The 19,672-nt window shown below is 32.3% G+C and overlaps 1 protein-coding gene across 1 annotated transcript; it reads left to right on the top strand.

Moving 5' to 3' along the window:
• The first annotated feature begins 590 nt into the window (after positions 1-590).
• Positions 591-13,707, top strand: LOC137402199 (uncharacterized). The gene is made up of 7 exons (XM_068088691.1): positions 591-724; positions 2,777-2,899; positions 6,821-6,995; positions 7,651-7,700; positions 9,841-9,960; positions 11,725-11,896; positions 13,355-13,707. Exons 1-7 carry the CDS (start codon positions 655-657, stop codon positions 13,458-13,460), a joined length of 816 nt encoding a protein of 271 aa, XP_067944792.1. The 5' UTR covers positions 591-654; the 3' UTR covers positions 13,461-13,707.
• The last annotated feature ends 5,965 nt before the right edge of the window (positions 13,708-19,672 follow it).

Here is a 19,672-nt window from a genome sequence, read left to right as displayed (position 1 = left end):
ACATGATCAGATTATGACTAGACGATTAGACCAAGCCGAAACAAAACTGTAAAGTAGCGAGCATCTATTTTTGGTAAGGGCTCTTCAGTAAAACCCAAAGTGTTTGCCATAAACTAGTGCTACGAGAAGTTTTATATGGAGCCTTTTATTGGCCTTTCAATTCACGTGAGAACATCACGTGTCAAAACAATAACCAAATGGATTGACTACGTCAGATAAATAAACTGATTCCTATATACGGCAGTTTCATGATGGCGGCAATTAACTGTTCCTTTTTGAGCTTTTAAGAGCTTGTAATCATATTTCCACATATTTTGAACCTACAACACAGCAGAGTAAGACATGGTGAATTTTGTGATAGCAAATAACTGTAATGTGAATTTTGCTGAAAGTAAACCTTTAAATAAACACAAAATGGTTACAAACTGCCTGTTTGCCCTCTCCTTATCTTATCAACAAGTACCACTGCTCAGTTTATCTGCCTCTTCACCAATTATCAGTAGACCATAAACTTATTGACGTAATCACCGAGCGCTTGAAAAGCATTGAATCACATCGGTGGTATATCTACAGGGTGCCATTGTTTTGGAGCCATTGCTAGAGAAGTATCAGTCGTACTTGCATATCTACAGATAAAAGATTTATATTCACTGAATGGCAAAGCACACTTTATGCTCATTCTCATTGTTTTTAATAGTTGCAGTCACCATACCTCAAGCTCATGGTGAGTATAACTTTAGTTTACAAGTCATTTATTCTGAGAACTATTTATTTCTTGGAGTGTACACCCTTCAGATCACTGACTCATAAAACATTTCTAGACCATTTAATTATTTGACCATTTGCTCTTTTAGACCATTAAATCCTTTGACCATGTATTCTTTAGATTATTTATTCCTTAGATCATCTACTTGTTTGGCTATTTATCTGATTGGCTTTTTTTTGGTTGATCTTTGCTAGTTTCAATAAGATGCTCATTACTATGATCTGGTCTAAAGTTTTAAAAGACTAAATGTGAAAACTATGCAATAATTTAGCATCTTAACAACCTGGTCAATTGCAATTTCAAAATCACAAACATTAATAAAACTTTCCCGATTTATGTTTTGAAAAGATTTCCCAGTGCATTTCATGACTTTACAACTTGAGCCTCTGAGGAAACAATTAGGATGAAGAGAATTGGCTTAAAAAACCTGGATGTACAGTGTCTTCTGTAAATCATATGATTTACAGTGTTTATTGTATATCATATGATTTACAATAAACACTGTGAATTATATGATTACAGAAGACACTGTAAATCATATGATTTAGAGCATTTACGTTGTTAACATTTGATATAAAGAATACACTGGTTTCAGGACTTAATTGAGATTACAGTCATCTACGGTTATGTCCTATTCAGTCATCAAGTGTGTAATCATCATAGGTAAAACCTTCTACAATTATGCAGAATTCCAAGCCAGCTTTTATGATATGTTATAAGAAAGGTTTTGCTAACAGACTTGCTTTTGATGGTGCAGTTGTGATGCAATTATGTTCCTTGCCAATTGTCTTATTGAACAACAGAATTCCAAAAGAATTTGCTACTTATGTTGCGTAAACAACTAGATATTTAGAGGCCTTGGTTTAGATAAAGGCTCTAAAACCTATGTTGTGTTGAGTATATTATATATTAAGGGTGATCAGCTGAGCTTGATTTACCAAATTCAGTTGTAATGTCTTGTTTGCCGTGAAGAAAATAAGCAATAAGATTTTTGGCAGAGCAAAAATTATTTTACTATTGAGTGGTAATTACTAATACTAAAAATTATTCATCGGTAAAGATTTCATTCAGTCTGATGAGTCGGTTAGAGCTGACTTTAAAATGACTCGGCTCAACTTTGCTTACAGCACACAGAAAGAACTTTACTAATTTGCTATGATTAGATATTTGGTTGAATCCCAACTCTTGTTAAACAGAAGTAGCAAGATGTGAGTCACTTAGTACACCCCTAACTTGAACGCAGTTTTCAGTCATGATGGGAGGTTTAGTATAGAAAGTGCAATCATCCGCAACAGTGCCAAAGCTGAATTCTTAGTGCTTGCTATCTGTAGTGGTCATGCTTCTACAGCGAACACTGAAAAAATAATGAAACCTTGTAAGCTTCAATAACTCTTTTGTAGAAGAGGTAAGATAAATACCTAAACCTGTTGCTTAGCAATGTTGATAATGAAAATATCACTGACACTTGGCTGGCTAGTGTCATTTTAGCTCAGATATATTTGGTTAGTGCTTTGCTCATTTGAATTAAACATATATATTGTTGAGCTCTAACTGTTGATGCAAGTTTAGTGTGGTGCTAATGATCTTTACTATAATAAGTGTCGTGTCTATCGGTTTGTCAGAGGTCAGCAATAAAATGACTTTCGGTTTAGTGGACCGAAGCTCTAGCACCTTCACTACTCGACCCCTTTAGGTCTAGTTGGGCAGTTAGTTATGAACGCTGACAACTTCTCACGGCGAAATAAACTGCTAGGGTACTTTATGAACAGTCCGAGATTAATAAGTTTTTTAAATAAACACAAACAAGATCAATTTTGTTTTTGTTATAAGCTAGTTCGAGTCAGCGGCACATTGTTTTTAGTGTACCTTTAGCTTCTCTTAAACAACCAAAAAAACAAACAGTGAAATTGCTTTTCACTTGTTATATGTATATCCAAGGACAGAATTGTAACTCTGATTTGAGTTTTGGTTTCCGTTAAGAAGTCTAAACTGGTAATATTCTTATTACAGGGCTGAGCTGTACAATCTGTAATGGAGACACAACTTCAACTTGTTTTACAAACCCCGGGCAGGCACCACCTGTAGCACTAGAGTGCAGCCAGTGTGCTATCTTGGCTAGATTTTCTAAAACAGGTAAGTAAACTAAACATTTATCCTGTTTGTTTCATCCTGTAGCTGAACTGATGAAGTGAGCAGGCAAATGTGACCCAAATAAGCATAGCTAAGTTTAGCCCTGAATTTTGTGGTTATACATGTGCACACGGCAAAGCTGTTAACCTTCATCAATCAAAATGGCAATTATTACAAGCTTGTGTGACTGGCAGGTCATTCATTGGTACAGTAAACTGAAAGAGCTATCGTTAACCAGAAAGAGCACCAAAAGTTATTAGTGAACCTTTAAAAGGTGGACTTACACAAAGTTGTAATAGATTTTATCAGAAAGCATCTGTCTTTTTCTATAAATTGCGATCGTCTTTGATGTTTGAGGTGATCTGACTGCCAGGATGTTTTGAAATTAAAAGTCACAAAATTTGATTGCAGCTAAAATGCTGAGAGCAAGCAAAAGTGTGATTATGATGCCTCTAGTTACAAAGAGACTGACAGAATAGAGATGCATAACGCTGCAACTTGAATACAATAGCCAATATCAACTGTTGCTACAATAGCAATTAGTGACGGCTTTGTGTAAATACTTTTTTTCTGAGCGTTTTAATTCGATAAAGTTGTTTTGATTTCAATCTTAAAACATCTTGGCAGTCAAATCACTTCAAATATCAAGCGCAATTGCAACTGATTGAACCGATACTTCTGATAAAATGTAATGAAATTCTGTGTTAGTTTTATTTAAAAACACCTTCAGTGTTTTAGGACCTGAGAGAGCATCAGCAAGGTATTAGTTATTCGTTCAGCTTATTCACCTTTTCAGAGCCTGTGATCGTGCTTTTTAGCCCTAAATCTTCAAAGGGAGCAGCTAACACTGGCTAGGTTAGTCAGGTTAGGATAAGTCAATCTGGAAAATGGCTTTTGACGTTCACCTACTAGTAACTGATCAAAAATGGCTTTTAAGATGAAGCTGAAGTTTAGATCATGATAACATCTGTTTACACACATTATTACAAACAGAAAGTGTCCATTTGATGTCTTTTAAGTCTTAGAAACCTGTCATGTACACTGATAAACTCAATTTTTAGTAGAACAACTTTCAAGTTCTAATAGCAAGTTGAAGGTTGACTTGCATCAAAATTCACATTACAGTTATTTGGTCTCAAAAGATTTACCATGTCTTACTCTGTTGTGTTGTAAGTGCAAAATATGTGGAAATGTGACTACAAGCTCTTAAAAGCTCAAAAACGAATAGTTAATCGCAGCCACACAAAACCGCCGTAGTTTGGATTCTCTTTCTAAAACGGCTCAAATGTGACGTAGTTGTAGGAGATGGCTTCTGTTTACACTTTCATGCAACCTCATTCGTCAAAATATTTTCACAAATATACTTCACGCATTCAATAAAACCATATGCTGTCACTTTTAGAACTGATTTCTTATTACTTACTGCAAAAACTTGTTTAATTTTTTATCCTTAGCTCAAAGGAGTAGGGCCTTCATATCATTGTCTGATAATCATGACGAGCCTGTTGGTCACCTGTGATAATTGAAAATCGCTGCAGAAATTATTTGTTAAGTATTGGGTCACATGATCAGATTACGACTAGACAATTAGACCAAGCCGAAACAAAACTGTAAAGTAGCGAGCATCTATATTTGATACGGGGTCTTCGGTAAAACCCGAAATGTTTGTCATAAACTAGTGCTACGATAAGTTTCATATTGAGCCTTTTATTGGCCTTTCAATTCACGTGAGAACATCACGTGACAAAACAATAACCAGATTTAATGACTACGTCAGAGAAATAAACAGATTCCAATCTACGGCGGCTTTGTGTTTTTGAGCTTTTAAGAGCTTGTAATCACATTCCCACATATTTTGCACCTACAACACAACAGAGTAAGACATGGTGAATCTTTTGATACCAAATAACTGTAATGGGAATTTTGTTGCAAGTCAACCTTTTAGTTAACTCCTCTAGCTACCTCACATCAAGTGGGTATATTACATGCTTAACTGATTAGATTGACTAGGCTCCGTTAATATGAGTCACTGATCAAATTTTGTTTGCTCAGTGCTGCAAGCAATCAACTTGCCAGTCTTAGCTATGCCCATTTGTAGAAGTCAATTGTTATCAGAAACAGATAGCAAGCACTGCGTATAGCATTACTGAACATTAGCAGTTAGATAAGCCAAGAGTGTTAGCTCTTATCTGAAAAAATTTATTGTTGCTTAAAAATGCCCAATCGAAGCAATGCTTGTGTTCAAATTTACATGAAGATCTCTGTTTTTTATAGTTGTGGTAGTCATTCTCTTCAGTCACTTGAAGTTTTTATTAATGAGATAATTCCCCAACTATCTAAACCATAAGTTATTAATAGAAGGATTAATATAAATACAGAAAACAGAAAAAAATCCTTACATTTGTATACAAACCTGATGATGCTCAATTTAGTGGTCTGAGGGTAGAATTGGTGTTAGAATGTACATGTAGATGAAAGCATAAATTTGTAAAATAATAATATAAAAAATCGAGATTTTTATACCATCATATGTTTACATAAAATTTTACAAGTTGTCCTACTAGGTGAATACTTTTAAGCACATTTTAACTTCATCTATATTAAAGAAGAAGATAGTTTAGCCATAAAAAACTCTGCATTTGTAGCTGTGCTTATAAACTGCATACATTTGTTGTATTCTTAGTAGATGCCCTTTTTGTCCCAAGTACTTGTATTTGGCTTTTATATGTTTCTAAATATGTCACCATTTTTATAATCCTTACCACATCATTGCTTTTTTGTCAATTTCACTAAGTAAAGAATATGCAATGCTCTTACCTGGTCCTAGAAATATATCCAGTATAACCTGAATGCTAAGTTTGCCATTTCTTTCATTCTCCTCATCTCACTAATTCCCTGAATCTCTTTTTCTCTTTCTTTCTCTCTTTTTCTTTTTGGTTCTCTTTCTCTCTTTCTCTCTTGTTCTCTCTCGCGCTCTCTCTTTCTCTCTCTCTCTCTCTCTCTCTCTCTCACTCTTTCTCTCTCTCTTTCTTTCTCTCTTTCTCTCTTGTTCTCTCTCGCGCTCTCTCTCTCTCTTTCTCTTTCTTTCTCTCTTTTTCTCTCTCATTCTCTCTCGCGCTCTTTCTTTCTTTTTCTTTCTCTCTTTCTCTCTTGTTCTCTCTCGCGCTTTCTCTCTCTCTCTTTCTCTTTCTTTCTCTTTTTCTTTCTTGTTCTCTCTCTCGCGCTCTCTCTCTCTCTCTTTCTCTCTCTCATTCTCTTTCCCTTTCTTTCTTTTTCTCTCACTCTTTTTAATATTTTTCTCAAACTATTTCTTTACATGCATATTCTTCTTCTTGTCTTTTGCCCCTCTGTCTCTTGGCTTCTCGGTCTCACGGTGTCTCGGTCTTTCAATCTCTCTGTCTATCTATCTCTCTGTTTTTCTTATTCCCCCTCACTTTTTCTCTCTGTCTCCCTGTCTCCCTATTTCTCTGCCTCTGCTTTTTGTTTTTCTGTCTCTCTGTCACTCTATCTCTGTTGCCATTTTTCAAAGGACTCACTCAATAATTCCTACTTTCTCCCTTAGCATTTTCATTTTATCATGTAATGAAAAACATCAATTTGTTGATGATTACTAAGGTTTATAAAAGATTTTACGCCGACAAGTTAAATACACCCTTAGTTAAATACACTCCTAGTTAAATACACCCCTAGTTAAATACATCCCTAGTTAAATACACCCCTAGTTAAATACACCCCTAGTTAAATACACCCTTAGTTAAATACACCCCTAGTTAAAGTTATAAGGCGCTTGCTTAGAACCAGAGAAACCATGCAAGTATGTAAACAATTGCTACATTGATATTATAAATATGTTAGCTAGATCAAGAAACCACTTTAGTTCAGTTCTTTTTACATAGATGTTTACATTGTATATTTTATTTTTAGATGGTTCAATTGAGAAAATAACTCGAGACTGTCACAGTAGGATTTTCCCCACTCCAATACCAAATGAATACGAAAATTCTTGCAAAACTGATGTTCAAGACTATGTACAATGTACACACACCTGTGACAATGGGGACTTCTGTGCTGACAGTCTAACTTACTTTCCTCCTGGATGGTAAGTTCATATATTCTATATTATTAGCTAAAATGATATTATACTTGGTAAACAGTCGATTTTAATCCAATCCCATTTTGACTATAGCATTAAAATTATCTGTGTGTTTTATGTTAGTAAGCGCATTGAAAATAAAATTTAAGTAATCTTGATATTATTCATTTTGTTATTATAGATTAGAATGTTTGTATTTAGCTATGAGACTTTAGCTATTGTAATGTTCTTACTTTCATGGAAGTTGCCTCTTCTTCCAGTTTTTGTAATTATTATCGCATTCATTTTTCCCCTTTTTTGTATTTGTATCTATTCAGCTGTTTTGTCTCTCAAGCTCACCTTGTTCATAATTTTAGTTTAGCCTTCTTTTCTACTCTCTGTGCATTCGCCTCGCCTGTGTACATCTCCTTGTATATCCATCCCTCTGTCACAATTCTTAGTTCAACTTTGATATATATTATGTCAATAAGTCCATTTGTCACTAAATACTCTAACCACTCCAGCTTCTTTCTGCGCTGATTTTTAGGACAATAGTTTTCTTCTTACTTTTTTCAAGTCAAATAAATCTTTTTTATAACTGTTTTTAAACTTTACTTTAAAATATTTTTGTGTTCAAAGTTTGTTGCAGCAGTGTTCATAGTATTCTATTATTTTCTAATAGGGATGAAGAGAAAATAAAAGAAGGTCCAAAGCCTGCAGAATATAATGGAAGTAAGATTACATGATCATTGTAGAAGATATTGTACATATATAAATATATATATATATTTATATAAATATATATATAAATATAATATATATATATTATATATGTTATAATATATATATTATATATATAAATATGTATATATATATATATAAATATTTTTTTTAATATTTTTTTGTGTACATTTGTATTGGTTTACATACGTATATATACCTATTATGCATACATAAGTTTACGTACTTACACGCATACATGTATATAAATGTATATATTATATATGTATATCCATATAGCTATAGGCAGACATTCAGATAGACAAACAGACAAACTTTCAGATTTATATAGATATATTATATATTTATTATATAATAGATAGATATATGTAATAGATATATATATAATAAATAGATATATATAATAGATAAATTATATATATATATATATATATATATATACTGTAGATTCACTAAATATATATCTATATAGTGAATCTATAGTGAATCTATAGTGATATTATAGTGAATCTATAGTGAATCTATAGTGAATCTATAGTGAATCTATCGTGAATCTATCGTGAATCTATCATGAATCTATCGTGAACATATTGTGAATTTATAGTGAATCTATAGTGAATCTGTAGTGAATTGATAGTGAATCTATCGTGAATCTATAGTGAATCTATAGTGAATCTATCGTAAATCTATCGTGAATCTATCGTGAATTGATAGTGAATCTATCGTGAATTGATAGTGAATCTATCGTGAATTGATAGTAAAGCTATCGTGAATCTATTGTGAATCTTTCGTGAGCCTATCGTAAAAATTTGGTCTGTTTGTCTATCAAAATGTCTGGCTATAGCTATTAAATTGTTAGAATTAAAATCTCGTGTCATGCTGAATTTGAACTCACAAAGTTTGCAATCGCAGGTTTGTAATCTGATCGTCTAACCATGAGTTTACTCTCAGGCTCTAGCGATTCATAGCTCTTACTCTATAAACGCTTTTCTCGATTGCAGCTGCTAAATGACATATTAATTGATACTATATGAACTCTATGAAACACAATGTTTTTTTTGCGCAGTGCTAGGGATAATTTGTTTTCCTCAAAACGATGTCAACAATATATCCAATCAAAAATAAAATTTGGCGATTGTATCTCAAACCAGCGCTATCCATTATGGATAAAACGGGTTCGCAAACAGATAGGTGATAAAATTTTGGTTAATTTTTACTTCAATACATATAAAAACTTTTTTCAATTATGTTTTAGTAAGCTTAATTCATATAAGCTAGATTCGGCGTTTATGTAGGTATATTATACGTCTTGAAGATAAGAACTCTCCACGTAGTACATTGTAGTGTTACATTTTCTTGCAGATCATAACCACAAAATGCACTAAAGTTATTGTAGGTATCTATGGTTACTAAGGTTATCATATTGTTTTGTTACCATTTTTAATGATGATGATTTTGATGATTATTACCAGGCAGTAATTGCATTAGATAATTACTATGGGTTTCTATACCACTCTATACATCTATACAATGTTTTCGATTTACAATGCCGACAATGAAATGAACTAAAATCATAAAGTTGTCTATCAAATAACTTTTCATTGTAATCGTAGCGAAACAAACCATATTTAGCCATCACTTTCTAATGATTTCACATTTACATTATAAAAGACCTTTACATTTTTATTTTTCATCTTAATTTATTTCAACAAAACACTCTTTTCATGGTTTGAAATTTAAAAGTTACAGTTGTTTGAAAAAGTTTGAAAACTTTTACAGTTATTTTTTTTCTCTTAGTTCAATGGAACTGCACAAAAGCACTTCTTCCATGATATGAAGCTTAAAAGTTAGAATAGTAAATGTTGTACATGTTAAATAAAAAAACAAAATTTTCTGTCTAAAGACTTTTTTATTACCCGGACAGCACCAGGCATTCTCTAGTATTTACATGTATATATATATATATATGTGAACTATATAGTAGAAAATTAAATAGAATACTTATCTCTGTTAGCTACTGTCAGTGTCGCACTTGCGCAGTCATCAGGCTGTAGATCTCATCCGTAGATTTGAGGTCATCGTTGTGCATTGGTTGTGCATTTGTCTCAATTAAGTTGTGTATCCTTTGTAGAAGTGACTTGTGCCGTTTGCCATGGGATAGCTGATTCAGATTGTCATAAATCTCCTGAGAAGGTTGTTTCAACTCTGCAATGTGACAAATGTGCTATTTTTACATCAATTTTTAAAAATGGTGAGTTTCATATAATTTTGGACATCTCTGAGACATTTACAGACCAGAAATATATTGAGCAGTAAATCTAGAAAACCAATATTTAGCTTTTTGTTTTACAAAGATCAACTTGCATAAACTTTAATTTACCTCAAAATTCCTAAATAGTTTCTCATTGGTACATCAATCAGGTTAAAGATACCTTTAAACATTTTAGGAGTTGTCTTAACTTGTATGCGTAACCTTATATCATCATACTTTTTTAATAAAACTTACTTTAATTTCCAAAATAAAAAAATTAATCAATTCTCATCTTAATATCAAAAAATGCTCTGTAGCACAAACCTTTCAACAGTATTTTTGCTACAAACTTTTTCGATTTTTAGTTTGTGATAAGGTTTATGCAGTATTCATAAAAAAATTCACCAATACACACTCAGTCTGTTAAATACTCTAACACGTTTGTAAAATTTGTGAAACAAAAATAACTCCAACCAGCGGGGTAATAAGCAATTTTTAAAAGATTTTAATCAAATTAGCGCAAATTGAGGGCAATTGTCCTTGATACATGAGAAAGGGCCTTTTCAAGTTTAAAATCAGGTTAATAGTGGTACCTTTATTTGTTTGCCTTCACCCTGAATAAGCTGTGGTGAGACTGTTCTTATAACTTTTCCTTCACCCTAAATAAACCGTGGTGAGACTGTTCTTATAATTCATCCTTCACCCTGAATAAACCGTGGTGAGACTGTTCTTATAACTTTTTTTCACCCTAAAGAAACTGTGGTAAGACTGTTCTTATAATTCTTCCTTCACGCAAAAATTATCTAGCATCACGAAAAACCACTCCTATTATAGTGAAGCATTTTGCAAATCTGAAAGATTAGTGCAGTCAATAGATGGTTCATATCAAAACCTGAATGTTATGGGTTCAAACCCCATATCTAACAACTTTTTATGATGCAGTTTATTTCTGCTTTTATTATTTTTTCAGTGCAAATTTAGCAAGCGAGATTATGAGATTATCAGTTTTAATAATGGAAAAACGTAGATGTAAATATAAGAGTTTTAATTATAGGGAATAAATTGATGTAAATATAAGACAGAGCTATGAGTTTGCAGCTCTAGGTAGTAAATCAAAATATTCAACATGCAATTTTGGCATTTAAACATTAATTTTAGTAGATTTTATTAGAAAAGATTGCTATTGTTCTATCATTTGTGATTGTTTTTTATGTTTGAAATGATCTGACCACTAGGATCTTTCAAGATTAAAATCGACAAAATTTAATCTCGGTTAAACGCAAACAGAAAAATACATGCGAAATGATGTGACTAGTTACTATCATTGCTATAGTTGATATCAGCTGTTGCATCCAAGTTACAGTGTTGCTCGTGTTTATTTTGTCAGACTCTGCAATTACAGATGCCAACATCACACTTTCACTTGATCAGAGGGCATTAGACATAATCAAGTTTTGGTCTATTTTAATCTTGAAACATCCTGTTGGTCAGATCACCTCAAACAAAAAGCAATCGCAAATGGTAGAACAATAGGAATCCTTTCGAATAAAATCTACTAAAATTCATCTTTAAATGCCAAACTTGCATGTTCAACCAGTATGTTGATTTATTACCTAGAGTCGTTAAAATCACAAATGTTAAAAAATATTGTGCTTTGTAATAAAATCTACTAAAACTTTGCGCAATTTTATTTTATCACAAAACATGTTTCATCTCAGCTCTTTAGTAGCTGATCAGTTCAAATAATTGAACTACAAATTGTAGGTGGAGCTTTAAAGGATGTGCAAAGAGATTGCTACAACAGGATTTTCCCAAATCCTATTCCTGTCAAGTATGAGAATACATGCAAGGACGACAACTCCCACTTCATTGAGTGCACACATACCTGCACTGGAGACTTATGTTCTACCAATCTTTCATTGATTCCTCCAGGGTGGTGAGTACATCTATTTTATTTTTGTTTTATATAATACAGTATTTATTTTACTGTTAATTACATTATATATTTTATATGTTGTATATTGTATTTTGTATTTTATGTATCATAATTTATAGTCTATTATTTGTATTTTATATACTTTTGGTATACATAATACTTATGTATTATGTATTTTATACATTTCAAGTTATATATTGTAATTTTATATTTTATTATTTATTTACTATATTATTTATTAATTTTTTTATTTATGTATTATACTTTACTTTTATATGTTTAGTATTTTATGTTTCTATTTTAAGTTTTACATTTTAAATTTTGTATATTATATTTTTTATAGTATATCTATTTATAGTGCGTTTAGTCATACTTACATGTTTTTATGAGCTCTTCTTCGTTTAAACAGTAATTGCAAAGGTCAACTATGCCATGTGAAAACGAAAGTAACCAAATGTTAGTATCCATATTTTTAATTTTGGTAAAAATTTTAATTTTAGTGACCATAAAAATAAAATCATTACATATAGCTTTTTTGCGATTGTTTAAATGACAGAGTTTATTAAATAGCAGAAAGTAAGTCAATTTAATTTTTTCAGTCATTTTAACAGTTTAAATCCTGAACCCAAAAATAATCAGAATTGGTTTTCTCAACAGATCCTACATGTACGCACGGTAAAACTTGGCTGTGCAATTTTACTTCGTTTTCCTATTTTTGTTTTAGCTGAAATTAAAAATTTTATTACTTTGTGCAAGATGTGTATTTTGTACAAATGCGAAAGTTCAGCTCGATGGAACTTCTAATTCTGGAGATATCTTCAAATACTGTACAAAAACTTTAACTTGGCTAAAAAATAGAAAATGGCAGCTGACAGTACAGCAGTTTCTAATGGCCACTGATTAAAGTTCTTAGCAAAAACGACTCAATAGTTGACAAAACTAGAAAGCTTTTTCTCATCAGCAAGAATAACCTGACACTAAAAATAATTGTTTTTATTAAGAAAAATACACACACTCTATCAGGTGTGGTTCAGTGCAATCATTATGTTTCTTCAGTTACTTCAAAAACTTACTGCTTTTAATAAATTATTAAAAAAAAGTTATTCACCCTATTATCTATTTTTTTTCATGGTTTTTTGCAAGCTCAGAGCATCAAATTGGTAATTAGTTAAAAAAGATTTGTGTCTTTCACTGAAATTTCACAGTTGATGGAAAGTCTGTAACATGGTCTAAGATCAGAGACCTGCTTTTATATACAGTACAAGGCTTTGAAGTGTTAACAAAATAAAGTTTCTAGTCTAAAACTAATGTCATAGCTTATAAAATACAAAAACCTGCCTTACATTAAACCTTAAATATTCTTGTGAAATCTGTTATTGGCATTAATGTCTTGTGACTTGCAACACCTTTTCTCTCTCACCTACAATTTTGCGCACACTAGTTTGATACTTGTTGCAGGAATGAGGATGGAACCAAGTCAACTGGTTCTACTATTTCCAATGCTGGATCAAGCTTGTATCTAGTTAGCCTGCTGATTGGACGATTTTTCTATAAGCTTTTGTAATTTATTTGCTTTGTATTAATCCCCAAAATACATTTTTATATACTATGACTGTTTTATAACTTTATTCTGAAGGTATGTAAAATTTTACTGTAAAAAATACAAACTTTAAAATGTTGAATTTATGTACACCAATTATTTTAATTTTAACATTAAACTGTCAAAAAGTCGTGTGAATAAATAATATATAAGCATGATATAAATGTATACATATTTTATTCATGTATAAATATATATATATATATATATATATATATATATATATATATATATATATATATATATATATATTTGAAAAATTATTGCGAAAAAAGTAAACTTTTAGTATTTGCGTTACAAATTTGTTTCGTGCGAAGCACTCCTCAGACGCAATTGTACTAAAATGAAAAGCTATACCGAATGTGCCAAAATATCAGAAATGGGCTCGCTGTGTTAATCATGTAATTTAGTCCTAAGTGTAACCGAGAAGATAACTCCGAGCATGTCTGCAATTAGAAGTCAATTCATTTCTTTTATTTAATGTGCCTAAGTGTGGTTTGCATATTATGAAGTATTTTTCAAGTAAACATAATTTGCATCGTTTTGTTTTGTTTGTATATGGTTGCGCTTGAGCTAATATTTTCCATGTTATGTTGTATGTTGAGTTGTTTTCTTTTAACTTCCAAATGTGTTTGCTCAATTCTGTGTGGTGTTGTTTGTTTTTGTGGTTAAATGAGGCTTTATGGTTGCTGTATCTAGTTTTAAATTCGGTTGAGCATAGTCCTATGTAGGTCGCTACGTGGTTGTTTGTATTGTTGCTTACTGTTGCTTGATATATCACATTTTTGGCTCTGCATTTTCCTTCCAAAGGGCAGTTGTTCTTTTGTCTGCAATTGCAACTTTTTTCATTGTCTTCTTTTTGTAGTGTACTGGTTTTATTAAGGGTTTTGTTGCTCCCATCAATGATTGTTTTCATGTTTGGCATTACTGAGTAGCTCAGTTTTAAGGTTTGTCTATTAAATATTGCCTGGAGTGGGTGTTTCTTTGGAAAACATGTTGTAACTATGCTGAAGAATTTTTGTCCAATATTGGTTGCAACATTGGCGCTGAATGGTGGGTTGTACCATGTAATTTTTCTTTGTCTGTTACGTTTTTTAGGTTTTTTCATGTTGGTTTCATATTGCAGTTTGCTGTTGTATCCACTCTTGTGGAGAGCTTCTTGGTATGGTTGTACTGTGCAGTTAAATTGTTGTTCATCTGATGAAAGTGCGTTTAATCGTTTGTTTATGTTGTCTGGTAAGTTTTTCAATATGGAAGGTGGATGGTTGCTTTGTTTGTGCACATATAGTATTGTGTTGCCTGGTTTTTGGAAAGGCTTGAAGCTGCCATCTTGTAGATTTAAAGTTACGTCAAGAAAATTCACTGATCGTTTGTTCGCCTCAATAGTAATTTTCAAGTTGTTCTTATTAAATATGTTGCATATTAGTTTCTTTGTTCTCTCTATAGCTTGTGGTGTACCCTTGCAAACCGCAAGTCCGTCGTCTCTGTATAGTCCAATGCTGCAAGTCAATTCTTTGAGTATTTGGGTCAGTAAGTAAGTCCCTACTAATTCACAAGTCTCCGCTCCGTCGTAGCTACCCATAGTCACGTCAAACAATTTATTAGAGTTCTTCTTTGACCAGGCCGTGTCGTTGTGAAATACAAGCGATCTTTTTGCATGTAGTATGATTGTCTTTTCGTCTTCTGTGATATTTGTTATGTTGCTTGCAAAATCTAATGCTCTTTTTAATAGTGCCTCTGTTATAGAAGGGTAAAATTCACAAACGTCAAAAGTAATAAATGCTTGCTGTTGCTTTTCCTTTATTTCTCTAAACCAATTCAGTACATCACCCGTACTTCGCCATAATTTTACACTAGTTTCTCTTGTCACTTTTTTGTTGATACCTGTGAGCAGAGTTTTGCTTATTTTTCCTATTTCAGATTTTGTTGGATTGATTAGTCTACACGTGGGGTGGTTTGTGAAGTTATCTTTGTGGTCTTTTAACGTTATGAATGGTTGTTTCTCTGCTATTGTCTCAATTCTTTTCTCAAGTCCTAATTTGTGCGCTATTTCTTTGTCTTTTGATGTAATTTGATTTACTGCTGTCTTGTCATTATTGTCAAATTTGACTTTGTCAAATGGACTTGCGGTTTGTAAGGATACACCACAAGCTATAGAGAAAACAAAGAAACTAATATGCAACATATTTAATAAAGACAACTTGAAAATTACTATTGAGGCAAACAAACGATCAGTGAATTTTCTTGACGTAACTTTAAATCTACAAGATGGCAGCTTCAAGCCTTTCCAAAAACCAGGCAACACAATACTATATGTGCACAAACAAAGCAACCATCCACCTTCCATATTGAAAAACTTACCAGACAACATAAACAAACGATTAAACGCACTTTCATCAGATGAACAACAATTTAACTGCACAGTACAACCATACCAAGAAGCTCTCCACAAGAGTGGATACAACAGCAAACTGCAATATGAAACCAACATGAAAAAACCTAAAAAACGTAACAGACAAAGAAAAATTACATGGTACAACCCACCATTCAGCGCCAATGTTGCAACCAATATTGGACAAAAATTCTTCAGCATAGTTACAACATGTTTTCCAAAGAAACACCCACTCCAGGCAATATTTAATAGACAAACCTTAAAACTGAGCTACTCAGTAATGCCAAACATGAAAACAATCATTGATGGGAGCAACAAAACCCTTAATAAAACCAGTACACTACAAAAAGAAGACAATGAAAAAAGTTGCAATTGCAGACAAAAGAACAACTGCCCTTTGGAAGGAAAATGCAGAGCCAAAAATGTGATATATCAAGCAACAGTAAGCAACAATACAAACAACCACGTAGCGACCTACATAGGACTATGCTCAACCGAATTTAAAACTAGATACAGCAACCATAAAGCCTCATTTAACCACAAAAACAAACAACACCACACAGAATTGAGCAAACACATTTGGAAGTTAAAAGAAAACAACTCAACATACAACATAACATGGAAAATATTAGCTCAAGCGCAACCATATACAAACAAAACAAAACGATGCAAATTATGTTTACTTGAAAAATACTTCATAATATGCAAACCACACTTAGGCACATTAAATAAAAGAAATGAATTGACTTCTAATTGCAGACATGCTCGGAGTTATCTTCTCGGTTACACTTAGGACTAAATTACATGATTAACACAGCGAGCCCATTTCTGATATTTTGGCACATTCGGTATAGCTTTTCATTTTAGTACAATTGCGTCTGAGGAGTGCTTCGCACGAAACAAATTTGTAACGCAAATACTAAAAGTTTACTTTTTTCGCAATAATTTTTCAAATATTTCATACTCCACTAATAATCTTTTGGGTTTTTAGTGTAGAGTTCTCGTTTTATATGCTTTTGCACTTGCTTTTAGTTAATATATATATATATATATATATATATATATATATATATATATATATATATATATATATATATATATATGTATGTATGTATATGTGTGCGTGTATATATACATATGTATATGCATATATATATATATATATATATTTACATATATAATATATATAGTAGATTTTGCTGCCACATATTAGGCCACAGTAGGTGCTACTCACAATTCTCTTTTATCAGCAAACAAAAAGTGACAGAGTTTCTATTGAGCTTTCTTTAGCAAAGCTAATGCAAATAGCAAATGTTTAAATTTTAAACTTTACTCGAAAGCAGAGCCCGTGGCATTAAATTCTGCGGTAAATCAGCACCAGCGACCTGTGACCCTCAAAAAAGGTAGAAATCCTTAAAATAGAAACTAACAAACTCATGAACAAAAAATTCATTTTCCAATTGCCCGTAAAATCTTTTTTCATTTTATGCTTATTAGACAATGATGAGGGTCATGGTCATTTAAGAGATACTATGGATGTTACCGCAAGCACTCTCTACTTTTACGTTTTACAAAATGTAGCAAATAAAACGAAAAACCATGACAAATGTTGCCACAATGATGCTTGCTGGGTGACCTCATTCAGACAGGATGAGAGAAACCTATGAATTTTAGTTTCTTTGACTATTTTCTTCTTTATTTATTTTTCAAAAAATTTTTTATATATTTTTTATCCAGCGTTGTAGGGGAGTTGTGAAATCTAAACTGTAAAATAGCAAGCGATCACTGTACCATCTGATAATGTCATTTTGACATATATAGCACTAACTGTTCATTACTGTATGATCTGACAATCTCGACAATATCATCTTCACATATATAGCAGTAACTTTCCATTCAAAGCACCAAAGAAACTCTTGGTTAAAACTGCCATAGCCTAGAAGTGTTGAAGACCAGACTTGTATTGTTTTTTGTACACTGATAAAAAGTTCATAACAGAGCTCTTGGATATGAAAATAATTCCATACCTTTTTATACCCAGCATAAAATGATGCAATTCACATCAGGCCACTCAAGAAATGTTTGAGTCATGCTGAGAAGACTATTTTTGCACAATTTTTTGTTTTATATACACTATATGGATATGTACAGGGCTATCATTGATTGCAATTTTATTTGCTAAAAGACAGGCAACTCCAATTTATGTGATAGTTCATTTATATTATATGTGTGTGCCTTACATATATGTATATGTGCAGGGACATAAGCTGTTTGGCTTGTGTGCTTGAAAAAAAAAACAATCAATTTTATGACGCTCACTTTTGTTACACAACTGTTGATTCTAGAGACTGCGTGATACTGTATTAAATCTTACTTATTATCTTGCTAAAATAGGCAACAGTTTGAAAAAAAATTTTTTTTCAAAATTGTAATAATTTATGAATTATATAATGTTGCTTGTTATAATAATGCTTTTCGCTCTGATGAAGTAAATTGGCAAAAGGAAGAGAAGGCGATCGCTGTGGAGACGGCAGCAACAGACACTCGACTAAATTATTATGAATGCAGCGCACCAAAAGTTTATAAACTAAAAACACACGAACAAAAGCCCACCAATTAACTTTCACTATTACACATCACACGCTATTCACTTTTAAAATAACTTAAGAAGTTACACAAAGAAAACATGCTTTTCATTGCTACAAATCTTAAGAGTTACGGAGGATGCCTATAGAGAAGGCTTCTGACCGGTTTCATCATTGATAAATGACTATAATTGGAATGGAATTGGGACAAGTTGTATACGGTTGGTTTTGCTACAAATCAGGCTGAACTAAAAGTTCAAAACAGTAAAGAAAAGAAAATATCTAGATTGTAGGAAATATATAATATTCCGTCAACAATGGCAAAACAGGAAGTTGGAAAATGAGATCAAAGGAAAGCCCAAAGCTAAGATCTTTTTCTGTGAATTAGAACAGCAAATGGAAGTGAAGGCAATCGCTGTGGAGACGGCAGCAACAAACACTCCACTAAATTGTCATGTACGCAGCGCACCAGAAGTTTACAAATTAAAAACACAGGAACAAACACTCAAGGACCTTTTATTATACTTATCACACGCTATTTACCGATATTCATAGATTTGTCAGCTTATCGATGTTTATGTTGTTTTCACCTAGATAAATATTCCTGGACTGACGCAGACTAGAGTTGTTGTAAAAAGTTTGTTTCAACTGCGATGGTGTTTGATATCAATATTAGCATTATTTGTTGCTGTTCAATATCGAGTTTATAACCTATTATCACAAATCATTACTATTTTAATCTATTTACGAGTGGCGACTCATACTTCCATTGAAATAATAATATAATTATCTTGTTAGTCTACCAATCAGTGACTACGCTTGATCACTAATTTTCATGCCAGTTGCTCTTAACGTCTGTGATCTAACATATTTATTTTTTTGAGCAATAGTAATTTAATGCTTAATCTATAGGAACTCTGCTAACAAGGCTCCATGTTGACTGAGTTGAAAAAATCTAGGTACCCAGGCTAATTTTTAAAGCTGCATGAATCAATGGTGTTCCCATTCAGATTACTAATCAAAATTAAAACCATGAATAATCAAAATATTTATCATTTCCAGAGGATTAACTGCAACTAATACACTACCATAAACGTTTGTCTATACCCAACACTTGTAGCCTGTTTTTCATAGATTACCAGGAACCTATCAATGACTAAGCTGCTGTTAATATGCAATTTTCTGCTTGAATCTTCTCT

Source organism: Watersipora subatra, chromosome 8 (assembly GCF_963576615.1).
Source record: "Watersipora subatra chromosome 8, tzWatSuba1.1, whole genome shotgun sequence".
Taxonomy (NCBI): domain Eukaryota; kingdom Metazoa; phylum Bryozoa; class Gymnolaemata; order Cheilostomatida; family Watersiporidae; genus Watersipora; species Watersipora subatra.
This window is presented reverse-complemented; position numbering and strand designations above follow the sequence as displayed.